The sequence below is a fragment of the Festucalex cinctus genome, chromosome 10 (genome assembly GCF_051991245.1).
Source record: "Festucalex cinctus isolate MCC-2025b chromosome 10, RoL_Fcin_1.0, whole genome shotgun sequence".
NCBI classification, from domain to species: Eukaryota; Metazoa; Chordata; class Actinopteri; order Syngnathiformes; family Syngnathidae; genus Festucalex; species Festucalex cinctus.
Genome location: NC_135420.1, coordinates 5,098,283 through 5,110,836, shown reverse-complemented (window position 1 = coordinate 5,110,836; position 12,554 = coordinate 5,098,283). Strand labels below are relative to the sequence as shown.

General features: G+C 39.9%; 2 protein-coding genes across 8 annotated transcripts in view; one reads left to right on the top strand and one right to left on the bottom strand.

Annotated features, from left to right (window-relative positions):
• LOC144027302 (EEIG family member 2-like) overlaps nucleotides 1-12,554 on the top strand; it is a 124,536-nt gene that overhangs the window by 55,899 nt on the left and 56,083 nt on the right. The window lies entirely within an intron of this gene.
• LOC144027710 (uncharacterized) lies at nucleotides 7,130-12,067 on the bottom strand. Of its 3 annotated transcripts, XM_077535480.1 has the most exons (6): nucleotides 11,038-12,067; nucleotides 10,058-10,420; nucleotides 9,362-9,612; nucleotides 8,996-9,167; nucleotides 8,503-8,651; nucleotides 7,130-8,401 (listed from the first exon to the last, which is right to left on the bottom strand). In XM_077535480.1, exons 2-6 carry the CDS (start codon nucleotides 10,270-10,272, stop codon nucleotides 8,331-8,333), a joined length of 858 nt encoding a protein of 285 aa, XP_077391606.1. In that variant the 5' UTR covers nucleotides 10,273-10,420; nucleotides 11,038-12,067; the 3' UTR covers nucleotides 7,130-8,330. The 3 variants fall into 3 exon arrangements, with proteins under 3 accessions (XP_077391606.1, XP_077391605.1, XP_077391607.1); XM_077535479.1 differs by having other exon boundaries at nucleotides 10,058-12,067; XM_077535481.1 differs by having other exon boundaries at nucleotides 8,067-8,401; nucleotides 9,437-9,612; nucleotides 10,058-12,057.

The following is a 12,554-nucleotide window of genomic DNA, read 5'->3' as shown; positions in this document are numbered from 1 at the left end:
GCTCGTTTTGTCTCTCTTTTCACGTCATGTCTGCCGTCATTTGGGACATTATCCTCTCAATGGATGCCACTAATATGTAACATCTACGGCCGTACACGGCTGCAATTAATGTTCAGTGATGTAATTTCGTTACGTGCATCATACTTTGAATAATGAGCTCATGTTTGGTGTGTTGTATAACTTTCTCGTGTGTTAGTAACTATTCATGTGGACAGCTAAGACAGTGCTTGTTAATGTGAATTAGCAATGTTGCAGCCCAGTTATTACTTAGACAAGTAAATCTGTGCCATTAAGTGATACAGTACAGCACAGTAGTGAGAGAATAGTGTGCCCATATACACACACGTGTCTATAAGTGTAAAACACATTAAACAGCAGGAACTGGCAGCGGTCCACCGCAACAATGTCTGTTTAACCAAGTTATTCTTACTATTATTATAACCAAGTTATTTTACTCGACCTTTTTCTGCGTTGTTTGGGGCATCCTAAGTGGCAGTAAACTACATGATGAAGTGTCTTTTGACAGTTCTCTTGTAGAGAGGAGTAGCATGATATTGCTGTTCTCGATTTAAGATCCTAAGCTTATCAAAACTGTCTATATGGTAACAATAACAACTAGAGCTGCGAGCAGCTATAAAGGGCCCTCGCAGCCCGGGCCACGTTGGGGTACTTGCACGTTGGGGTACTGGCACGTTGGGGTACTGGCATATTGGAAGCAAAATTTCTTTGAAAATGGCATAATAAACGTTTACATGTAGAATATTTTTTTTGCCAGTGTCTGTCAAGCTCAACGGATTTTGGTGATTGTTAAGACCTGCAAAAATCAGCGTCCTTATTTATTTTTAGGCAATGAGTTGCCCTGATTGGTATTTTTTTGTAAAAGTGTATATACACATCATCGCTCGTTGTACTCATTGCACAATGTTACTTTTATTGTCCAAAGGGGCAATCAAAAATGAATAAAACAAAATGGAAACGTACATACGTTTGGATCGGTGTGAAGCCAGTGAACAATTTGAGTGGTGGAAACTAAAAGAATATTCATAAATGACTTAGTTATCACACTTAGAATGAGTGTACATTTTTTGTACAAAATACCGTATGTGGGGTATTTTTTTAATTTTTTTTATATAAGCCTCAACGGCTAGGTGGCGCTGTATTTATAACTGAATGTTGTCATAGAGATACCTTCAGGCCTTGATTATAAGCATACATGTCAAGTGTGGGATTTTTTTTGGAGCATGTACCGTGGAGTTATTAAGCATATCCTTCATTCACGATATTGCTTTTAATGTCCACAGAGGCTATCAAAAATAAATAAAAATATATATATGTTTGGATAAGTCTGATGCCAGTGAACATTTTGAGTGGTGGAAACTAAAAGAATATTCATAAATGACTTCGTTATCACACTTAGAATGAGTTTACATTTTTTGTACAAAATACCGTATGTGGGGTATTTTTTTTTCATGCCTCAAGGGCTAGGTGGCGCTGCATATATAACTGAATGTTGTCATAGAGATAACTTCAGGCCTTGACGATAAACATACATGTCAAGTTTGGGATTTTTTGGAGCATGTACCGGGGAGTTATTAAGCATATCCTTTTTCATTGCGAAACACAAATTTTGATGCCCCGCCCTCATCATATAGTATTTCGAAAAGTCAAAATTTTTCCCCCTGTCGTTGGCTCAGGTCTTGACATGGTCCAGGCCAAGTCTTAACTCAGTCGGATGAAACGTGTAGGAGAGGTGGGCAAAAGTCTGCCCCCTGTGAATGTGCAAAAATCGTCAAAAATGGGACATTCAAAAATTCGTAGCTCACTTCCTGTTCATTTTAGCATATGGGTACAAGAGACTTTTTTGTAGGTCTTGGGCTCCCTCATACACCTGAAAATATTCGTCGTTCTTGCTTAAACGTACAACCGGGGCTGCTTCGTTAAATATTTCGAGGGGGCGCTATTGAGTGATTTTTGTAAAAATAGCACAATCAACAATAAAATATTGCTCATTTTACCAGGCCAGATGTGTGTGCCAAGTTTCAGGAGTTTCTGTGCATGTTTAGACCCCCAAAACTGGCGTTGTTTTCTTGGCGAACAGCGCTTAGCCACGCCCACAGCAATTCGCGAAAACTCACAAACTTCGTGTTGTGACATCATGAAGGCCGAAACCCTCATCTGAGCAAATATGAGGGAGGTCCAGTTAACGTGTTTGGAGAAAAACGTAGAAGAAAATTCGTAAGAAAAAAAATTGCCACTAGGTGGCGCTATCAGTTAGATGAAATGTAAGTTAGTAGATGTCTTTAGAGCTGGACTCTCATCAAATGTGTGAAATTTTGAGAAGATAGGATCATCTCGGTCAAGTTAATGCAGCTTTTATTGTCACGAAAAATCTTCAGACTTTGCGTCACCGTAGCGGCCACGCCCTTTGGCGAAAAGTTACAATATTCGGTGTGGGGCATCATCAACATCTTAAGGCTTTTCTGACCAATTTTCAACTGGATCCCTTCAACGAGCTCAGCACAGTAGCTAAAAACGTAAAGTATGACATTTATTGTAACCACTAGGTGGCGCTATATGTATAACTGAATTTTGTCATATAGATGTTTTCAGGCCGTGACTATTACGTTGCCTGAGAAGTTTGAGATTTTTTGGAGCTTGTACATGGGAGTTATTCAGCATTTGCTCTTTCTGGACAAATGAAATTTTAAAGGCAATATTTGATGCCCCGCCCCCGTCATATAGTATTTCGAAAAGGCAAGACTTTTTGCCCAGCTGTTCTCTTAGGTCTTGAGATGATAAATACCAAGTTTGAAGTCAATGGGATGAAAAATGTTTGCATAGGGGGAAAAAGCATGACCACAGTGAATGTGCCAAAGTAGGCCAAAATTGGACATTAAAAAATTCATAGCTCACTTCCTGTACATTTTAGCTACATGGTCCCAATAGACTTTTTTGTGCGTCTCGGGGTGCTACACGTGCCTGCCAATTTAGGTTGCTCTAGCTCAAACGTGCCGGGCTTGGTTTTTATTTTTCTATGCTAGGGGGCGCTATAGAGTCGCGTTGTTATAACGACTTCATAATATCAAATTTTTCGCCGGACCTGAGGAGTGTGCAAAGTTCGGTGAGTTTTCGTGAATATTTAGGTACCCAAAATCGCGATTGTTTGCGGAGAATAAAGAAGAAGAAGAAGAAGAATAATAATAACTAGAGCTGCGAGCAGCTATAAAGGGCCCTCGCAGCCCGGGCCACGTTGGGGTCCTTGCACGTTGGGGTACTTGCACGTTGGGGTACTGGCACGTTGGGGTACTGGCATATTGGAAGCAAAATTTCTTTGAAAATGGCATAATAAACGTTTACATGTAGAATATTTTTTTTGCCAGTGTCTGTCAAGCTCAACGGATTTTGGTGATTGTTAAGACCTGCAAAAATCAGCGTCCTTATTTATTTTTAGGCAATGAGTTGCCCTGATTGGTATTTTTTTGTAAAAGTGTATATACACATCATCGCTCGTTGTACTCATTGCACAATGTTTACTTTTATTGTCCAAAGGGGCAATCAAAAATGAATAAAACAAAATGGAAACGTACATACGTTTGGATCGGTGTGAAGCCAGTGAACAATTTGAGTGGTGGAAACTAAAAGAATATTCATAAATGACTTAGTTATCACACTTAGAATGAGTGTACATTTTTTGTACAAAATACCGTATGTGGGGTATTTTTTAAATTTTTTTATATAAGCCTCAACGGCTAGGTGGCGCTGTATTTATAACTGAATGTTGTCATAGAGATACCTTCAGGCCTTGATTATAAGCATACATGTCAAGTGTGGGATTTTTTTTGGAGCATGTACCGTGGAGTTATTAAGCATATCCTTCATTCACGATATTGCTTTTAATGTCCATAGAGGCTATCAAAAATAAATAAAAATATATATATGTTTGGATAAGTCTGATGCCAGTGAACATTTTGAGTGGTGGAAACTAAAAGAATATTCATAAATGACTTAGTTATCACACTTAGAATGAGTGTACATTTTTTGTACAAAATACCGTATGTGGGGTATTTTTTTTTCATGCCTCAAGGGCTAGGTGGCGCTGCATATATAACTGAATGTTGTCATAGAGATAACTTCAGGCCTTGACGATAAACATACATGTCAAGTTTGGGATTTTTTGGAGCATGTACCGGGGAGTTATCAAGCATATCCTTTTTCATTGCGAAACACAAATTTTGATGCCCCGCCTTCATCATATAGTATTTCGAAAGGTCAAGATTTTCCCCCCTGTCGTTGGCTCAGGTCTTGACATGGTCCAGGTCAAGTCTTAACTCAGTCAGATGAAACGTGTAGGAGAAGTGGGCAAAAGTCTGCCCCCTGTGAATGTGCAAAAATTGTCAAAAATGGGACATTCAAAAATTCGTAGCTCACTTCCTGTTCATTTTAGCATAAGGGTCCAAGAGACTTTTTTGTAGGTCTTGGGCTCCCTCATACACCTAAAAATATTCGGCGTTCTTGCTTAAACGTACAACCGGGGCTGCTTCGTTAAAAATTTCGAGGGGGCGCTATTGAGTCATTTTTGTAAAAATAGCACAATCAACAATAAAATATTGCTCATTTTACCAGGCCAGATGTGTGTGCCAAGTTTCAGGAGTTTCTGTGCATGTTTAGACCCTCAAAACTGGCGTTGTTTTCTTGGCGAACAGCGCTTAGCCACGCCTACAGCAATTCGCGAAAACTCACAAACTTCGTGTTGTGACATCATGAAGGCCGAAACCCTCATCTGAGCAATTATGAGGTAGGTCCAGTTAACGTGTTTGGAGAAAAACGTAGAAGAAAATTCGTAAGAAAAAAAATTGCCACTAGGTGGCGCTATCAGTTAGATGAAATATAAGTCAGTAGATGTCTTTAGGGCTGGACTCTCATCAAATGTGTGAAATTTTGAGAAGATAGGATCATCTCAGTCAAGTTTATGCAGCTTTTATTTTCACGAAAAATCTTCAGACTTTGCGTCACCGTAGCGGCCACGCCCTTTGGCGAAAAGTTACAATATTCGGTGTGGGGCATGATCAACATCTTAAGGCTTTTCTGACCAATTTTCAAATGGATCCCTTCAACAAGCTCAGAACAGTAGCTAAAAACGTAAAGTATGACATTTATTGTAACCACTAGGTGGCGCTATATGTATAACTGAATTTTATCATATAGATGTTTTCAGGCCGTGACTATTACGTTGCCTGAGAAGTTTGAGATTTTTTGGAGCTTGAACATGGGAGTTATTAAGCATTTGCTCTTTCTGGACAAATGAAATTTTAAAGGCAATATTTGATGCCCCGCCCCCGTCATATAGTATTTCAAAAAGGCAAGATGTTTTGCCCAGTTTTTCTCTCAGGTCTTGAGATGATAAATGCCAAGTTTGAAGTCAATTGGATGAAAAATGTTTGCAAAGGGGGAAAAAGCATGACCACAGTGAATGTGCCAAAATAGGCCAAAATTGGACATTAAAAAATTCATAGCTCACTTCCTGTACATTTTAGCTACATGGTCCCAATAGACTTTTTTGTGCGTCTCGGGGTGCTACACGTGCCTGCCAATTTTTCTTGCTCTAGCTCAAACGTGCCGGGCTTGGTTTTTATTTTTCTACGCTAGGGGGCGCTATCGAGTCGCATTGTTATGACGACTTAATAATATCAAATTTTTCGCCGGGCCTGAGGAGTGTGCAAAGTTCGGTGAGTTTTCGTGAATGTTTAGGTACCCAAAATCGCGATCGTTTGCGGAGAATAAAGAATAATAATAATAATAATAATAATAATAATAATAATAATAATAATAATAATAATAATAATTTTTACAAAAACAATAGGGACCTCGCAGCGGTCGCTGCTCGGGCCCTAATAATAATAATAATTTTTACAAAAACAATAGGGACCTCGCAGCGGTCGCTGCTCGGGCCCTAATAATAATTTTTACAAAAACAATAGGGACCTCGCAGCGGTCGCTGCTCGGGCCCTAATAATCATAATAAGGTCTACAAGAACTGTATGGTGTTCAGGGATGAATAGTTTTTCTCATGGAATTTTTTTATTTATTTTTGCTGTAGTAATAAGTAATGCCACAGCTGATGCACATTTTGAATGACAGGGTTCCTCCTATTACTTCAAAATATAAAAATATAACATTTATAGAATAAAACCAAGTATCCCAAATGCTATAAAAGGTAATGTCACATTGGCCCCCACATTTAACTCCCCCCGCCACCAACGTCTTATTGCAGATAGAAGGATGTAAAATGAAAAGTGTAGTGTGAGAATCCATTGTAAAGAACGGTTAGGGTTTGCATTATTCAAAAATTTGGTGCCAACATTTTAACTTTTACTGCAAATGAATATCGGCTTCAAATATCGGTTATCTGCCTCCTTGACTACCGATAATCTGAATCGGTATCGGCCCTGAAAAAAGCATATCGGTCTATCTCTAATATATATATATATATTAGGGGTGGGAATCTCTGACATGAGGCCGATTCGATATGTATCTCGATACACAGGTTGCGATTCGATTGAAAAACGATTTTCTTTCAGAACAGAACGGTTCAATACGGTTCGATTAAGTTTGGGAACGATACAATTTTCGATTCGATACGATTAATTTCAATATTCAAAACTTATAGTGACATTTGTTGTTTGTAAACATTAATCTTAAAACACCACAAATTTTTACAGTATCTACAAATGTGTTAAAAAAAGAACAACAACAATGTCTTCTATATTTTTATATATTGAATCAATTATTTAAATGGACCGGAACAAAGGGCTGGGCGATATGACTGAAATATGTATCAGTTTAACTATTTATTAGTAGTTATTGACAGTTATAATTGTTTTTTTTCTCTTCAAAATAAGGATCAGGAAAACAAAAGGTTGATAATTTAATGTTAAAGGCCAAATGTGAAGTAATTTCATAAAATACCATATAGGGTCACAATTGAAGCATTGAAACACTGTCCAACAAATAACGTATGAAAAAATAATTTATATGTTATATATTTGACGAAATAATCGCTTTTCCGAAGTTCGAGCCTGGCGGGCGACAAACCCGGAAGTGATACGTCACACTGGGAACAGCGATGGCAGCGCTCCATGCAGACGCTATACAAAGCCACTCAAACGTCGATTCAGACAGCGATGTCAGCGATAGGTTGAGCGAAAATGAGGAGAACCAAGTTTTTAAAGAGTTGGAGGAAGAGGAGGAGGTTGGCATTTTATACGTTGGACTTTACATGTACGAGCCAGATGCTAATCAGGATGCTGATAATGCGCCCAGACACCTGACATGGAATGGAGACAAGACCCGCCGAAATTACAAGATGGGTAAGATATATATATAGGTAGTGGTATTTTTTTATGATTTGAAGATGCCAGCATTTGCACATAATTTTTATATTTTTGTCTGACGACATTTTTAAAAAATAAAATAAATCAGACTATGTTCAAAGCAGTTACTCAGTACTTGAGTATTCTATTCAGCATTTTTTTTTTTTTACTTGTACTTGAGAGATTTATCAATGACTATTTCTTACTTTTGTACATGATTCCGTCCACGTACTTGTATATTTTGAAACAAATGTTTTCATAAACAGAATTATTGACTGATTGGTATAGCAATACACTTGTTCAATAACATTTCTGCTCATGGTGTCATCGCTCAGTATTTTACTTTTTTTTTAAATATAAATTTCAGGTGTACTTGTGGTAATTGCCAGCAAATGCCTACAGCTGTAGAATGTGTTTGCTGCCATGAAATTCAAGAAGTAGTGACTACGTCTACAAGGAGAGGAACACTTCAATCAGGTACTGGACTGCATCACTGATCATCCTGGATTCAATGCTGTGTGCCTGGACCCATATGGATTACAGGTGGCATGGATGACCTACAAGCAGCAGTACAAAGGCAAGGCATTTGATGGGCCACAGGATACCAAGTATAGACATATTGCCTACAGACAATTGGTGCGCTGGTGCTGGAAGTTTCTTGGTCTGGACAACCGTGTTCTGCTCCCAGCATGTTGCAGTGTCTTGTATCAGGGCACATTTTCCACCACCAGGAGAAGAGGAGTCAGCTGTATTCAAAGGGTTTCGTGTTTCACAGAGAAATGTTCCAGAACTGTGATTTGTACTGGTTGCATCATAATAAGAATAAACAAATGAGGACAACTTAATACAAGGAATGTGATTCTTTATTTCCTGAGGAATCTCGTATGGTGCTCAGCAATAACATTTGACTTGTACGGTCTGTTCACTGCTGCTGTGAGAAATTGTGGCTCGACTACCACATCATTCGGTTTTGTACTTATTTGGAACGTCAATCACTTTCATCGCCTCTGAAAGGCAGTCATTCACATAGTCTACAAAAAAAAAATAAAATTGGGATGATAAATATTTGGGTGACATATGAGGTACACTCAGTAATGCATCTGCCTGGAATTGTTTTTGTTTCATAACTTACCATAAGTTTCATCCACCAATATCTTTCTCAGAGAATAGCCACCACTCTTATATTTGGGATAAACGATGCAGTAGGAGTGTATTCCTTCCTTCGTCACTTTCTGTGGTCTCCCAGCATTTTCATTATAATGCATAGCAGCGAGAATGATTCTGGAATTGAACAAAAATTGCCTTATTAACAAATTGTCACATTGTGATGAAATAGCTTTATATCTCAAAGTTCTACATTTCATACATATGTTCTACTAGTCATGGACAAATCACACTTGAAGAAGCACATTATATATATATATTTTTTTTTCCGATTCTTTGAGATGGCATTTTTGGTTGAACAGATGCAGTGGAAATTTAATAAATTTCCATTGCACTAGCTGTTATGTTTAAGCCATGAGCACCATCTAGAGGAGGCTCAAAGCAAGTGCTTCATTACGTTACTTTCCCCCCTCATCACTATAGTCTCCATTTCATACATATCAAAGTTTTCTTCAACGCACCTGCTTTTCATTCCTTTGTACGAGAAGTTGTACATCTTTGGGGCAAAGTGATTCACCACACTGTGAAAAGCTTCCACACCACTGGTCTGTCGGAGGTGAGACATCTTCATGACATCGTTGACAAACATGGTCTTTGTCAGGAGTTCCACCACTGCGACATTGACTTCAGTACCTTCAAATGAATTTCATTTCCTTAGTTTGTTATAAATGTTAGTTGGCGTGTGACAGATGTTTGGTTGTTCTACAGATACAAGGTATGACAATATTTCTATTTTTCAGGTTAAACTAGCAACAACTCTAAGGATAAAAATATAAATAAATACCTGGTAAGTACATAGTGACAAAAACAACTCCACCTAAACTTACTTTTATCCAAACTATGTGGTGGCATAACTTCATCATCTTGGCTGTTTGAACAGGATTGATCCTGCAATAACTCACCCTCGTAATCAGCCATCTCTTGTTCGGAGGCAGCTGCAGAGGTGATAGCCTCAGCTACGGCTCGCTTCCTTTCTCGGTTAGCTGCTGCTGCACGCTGGGCAGGTGGATTTTGAATCTGCTGCTGGTCTTGTGGAGGCAGGTGAATTATTGGGACAGCAGTTGTATTGAGCAATAACCTGCAGAAACATAAGGTGACACTAAAAATAGGCGTCGCTCATAAAACCTATAAAACCTACCGGCAAAAAAAACAACAACTAAATAAATAAAAAAACAACTATCACATTTCATCTAACCCTGCCTTACCAAATATTTAATTATTTAATGACTCATAAAATGCAGTAAGATTGACATATGATTGGAAGTTTTTCAAAAGGACGTGTCATGTTCTTTCATCAACAAAGCAATGCTGCCAACCTATTGAAATTTACTTTCAGAACAATTTGTCTCACTGCCATTATTACTCATCGTTGATATGAATAGCACCCAGACGTTAGCTTTCGGTTAACGTCGCTAGTTTCTACTGTTCATTCCACAACTGTTGGAAGCTCTGCTTTGTCAAAGTCATCAGTGATCTATCTATAAATTCCACGTTTTTTTCTAAATAATTGTAATCACACTTACTTTTTTTCTGCAAATCCTTTATCATCAGCAGACCGGTTGAGGAAGCAGGCATCTTCTAAGTGTTTGTAACAGAGAACACTCCTCGACGATGGCGTGAAATTTATTCGCTTCGTGCGAACGAAAGTTGTCCATTTACGCGTCCTGTTATCTTTTGGCCACTCATACAACTTTTCTTTAGCTTGAGAACAATACATCACCACACATCGCCGGGTCATCTTACCGAGTAGCAATGCAAACAATGCAGTTCAATGGCCGACTTCTCTCGCAACTTCCCGGTGTGACGTCATTTCCGAAAATTTCCGAAGATTGTCGAAGAAAAGCATTTTCGTTGTCAAGGGCGTTGCTATGGGTTAAACTAAGAACCTGAAAGGGTTAACGAAAATATGCTTACAATGGTTTAGCCATTGGTATTACTCAAAAACATGGTTAGCCAATCTTACTTCACATTTGGTCTTTAAATATAAATATTTAACCTTTAGACAGACACCAACACAATTAAACAGAATATGTGCACATTGTGAAGTATTTCAGAAACATAAATTTAAGACATGAAATGAACCTACCGTCCAGCCAAAAGAAATAGGAAGCCACCTTATGGAACAATAAATCTATCAAACACATTTTAACCACTTAATATATCCAAAAATATTTCCAAAAGTGCCCTTCCCTTTTTATCAACAATTTTTGTTTTTAACAATTTTTGTTTTTCTTTGCCATCACATTCATTTTTGGTTAATGTATGACATCTTTTTTGTTTTTTTAATCTGAGACACGATGATGACCACGGAATCACCACTGTTTATGTTTTGTTTTTTGGGCTGTCGTTCATTTTGAGTTTGATGACGTAATCGCGGGCACGTCTCAGTTCTCCTATCTGCTGCTCATGCTAGTTGTATACGTCGACAGGGAGCCACAAACTGAGAAATGAGATACTTGCAGTGTGCTTTTAGCTTAGCTGGTGTGTTGGCTGTGGGACATACCTGTGTCGTTTGAATCTATGCATTGGATCGTCACGGGAGTTATTCTTTTTGGCTCGCGCGCAGTACCAACGCCGGCCCGGGACATACAAGTGCACCGAGACCCCGGGTTTTCACCGGATGCGGTTGCGGTGCGGTGCGTCTTGACTGCGTGCTCCGGACGGGTCAATTTTTTTGTCAATCCACACCGGCTCCACAAAGCTGCGGTCCGGCAGCTCCGTCGCCGCCCACTTCCCAACGTGTCTTGCGGGACCGCGCGCGCGCGATCATGTGGCGTTTCACAACGAGAGGTGGACTTCTTTTGATTTAACCTTTTCTTCTTTTTCTGCTATGAGATTCCATGCAGCATCCTTTTTTTGGTTGTCCTTGTAAAGTATATTAATAACGAGAGTCGGGTCAGTGCGGGTCCACTCTTTATTTCTGTCTTCCCCGTCCGGCTGCCGCTCAGTACGGCAAGCGAGACGGGCACAACAAGCAATCGCGAACATCAAACTCACAATACATTACAGTCCTTATAAAAAGGATGTGCCGTGTCATATATTATTTTGTGGTTTTCCACCTCCAATATAAACCTCTCCTCGTCCATGTTCGCTGGTGTCTAAACCGTGAATGAGCACATGGCCCGGCGACGCCCACGTCACGTTTTGCTGAAAAACTTGCGAAATAGGAGCTGGCGAGTATTTTATTCTGAAAGGTAACCGGAAATTTATTTTGAAACTGCCTCGGTCTTCCTGTCCCGCTCGATGTGTTTTGTGCTAGCTTGCCATTTGCCGGAGGCCTACCGCTGCGGCGTCCGGCAAAAATAGAAAATAGGCTATCCTTGCGGAAGGCTTGCGGCACGCCGCAGGCCTTCCGCAGTCGACACGCAACGCACCCGCAAGCGGTGTAAACTGCACCATTCGAATGAATGGAATCTAATTGCTTGCGTCGCCGGACCGCACCGCAACCGCACCGCAACCGCATCCAGTGAAAACCCGGGGAGAGGACTCGATAGCAATGGGAAATACCGAGATGTGAGGCACCGGCTTCTGCTAACTGTCTCCATTTGCATGTTATCACTCGTTGTGCGCGACTGCGTGCGTGCCGTGTCGCGAGCACGGCGTTGACGGTAGGCGGCCCCCCTCCCCCCCAAAATAGGTGCGAAACGTCTTTGCATTACGTTTACAACATCCGGGGAATGAAGCGTCTCTGAGCGCTACTTTGCTTGCTCTCTGTAAACACGGAAGTAGCTTGAATAGTGATGCGACTGAAATGTAAACAAAACAAGTAGAGCACGGCGCAGAACTCTTGCTATTGTTATGAAAACCATAAAGCCTCACTCGCAACCGATTCACAGCAACGCGATATCCGGTCCACAGCTTTACAAGCAATGTATCTAAGGATTCCCGGCGGATTTTGTATCGGTTGACAAGTCTGCTACCGATACGGCCGTTTAGCTCCCCTTGACGACCGATGGTTCGGTCGAATCAGTTTTTTGTCCCACCCCTAATATATATATATATATATATATATGTATGTAT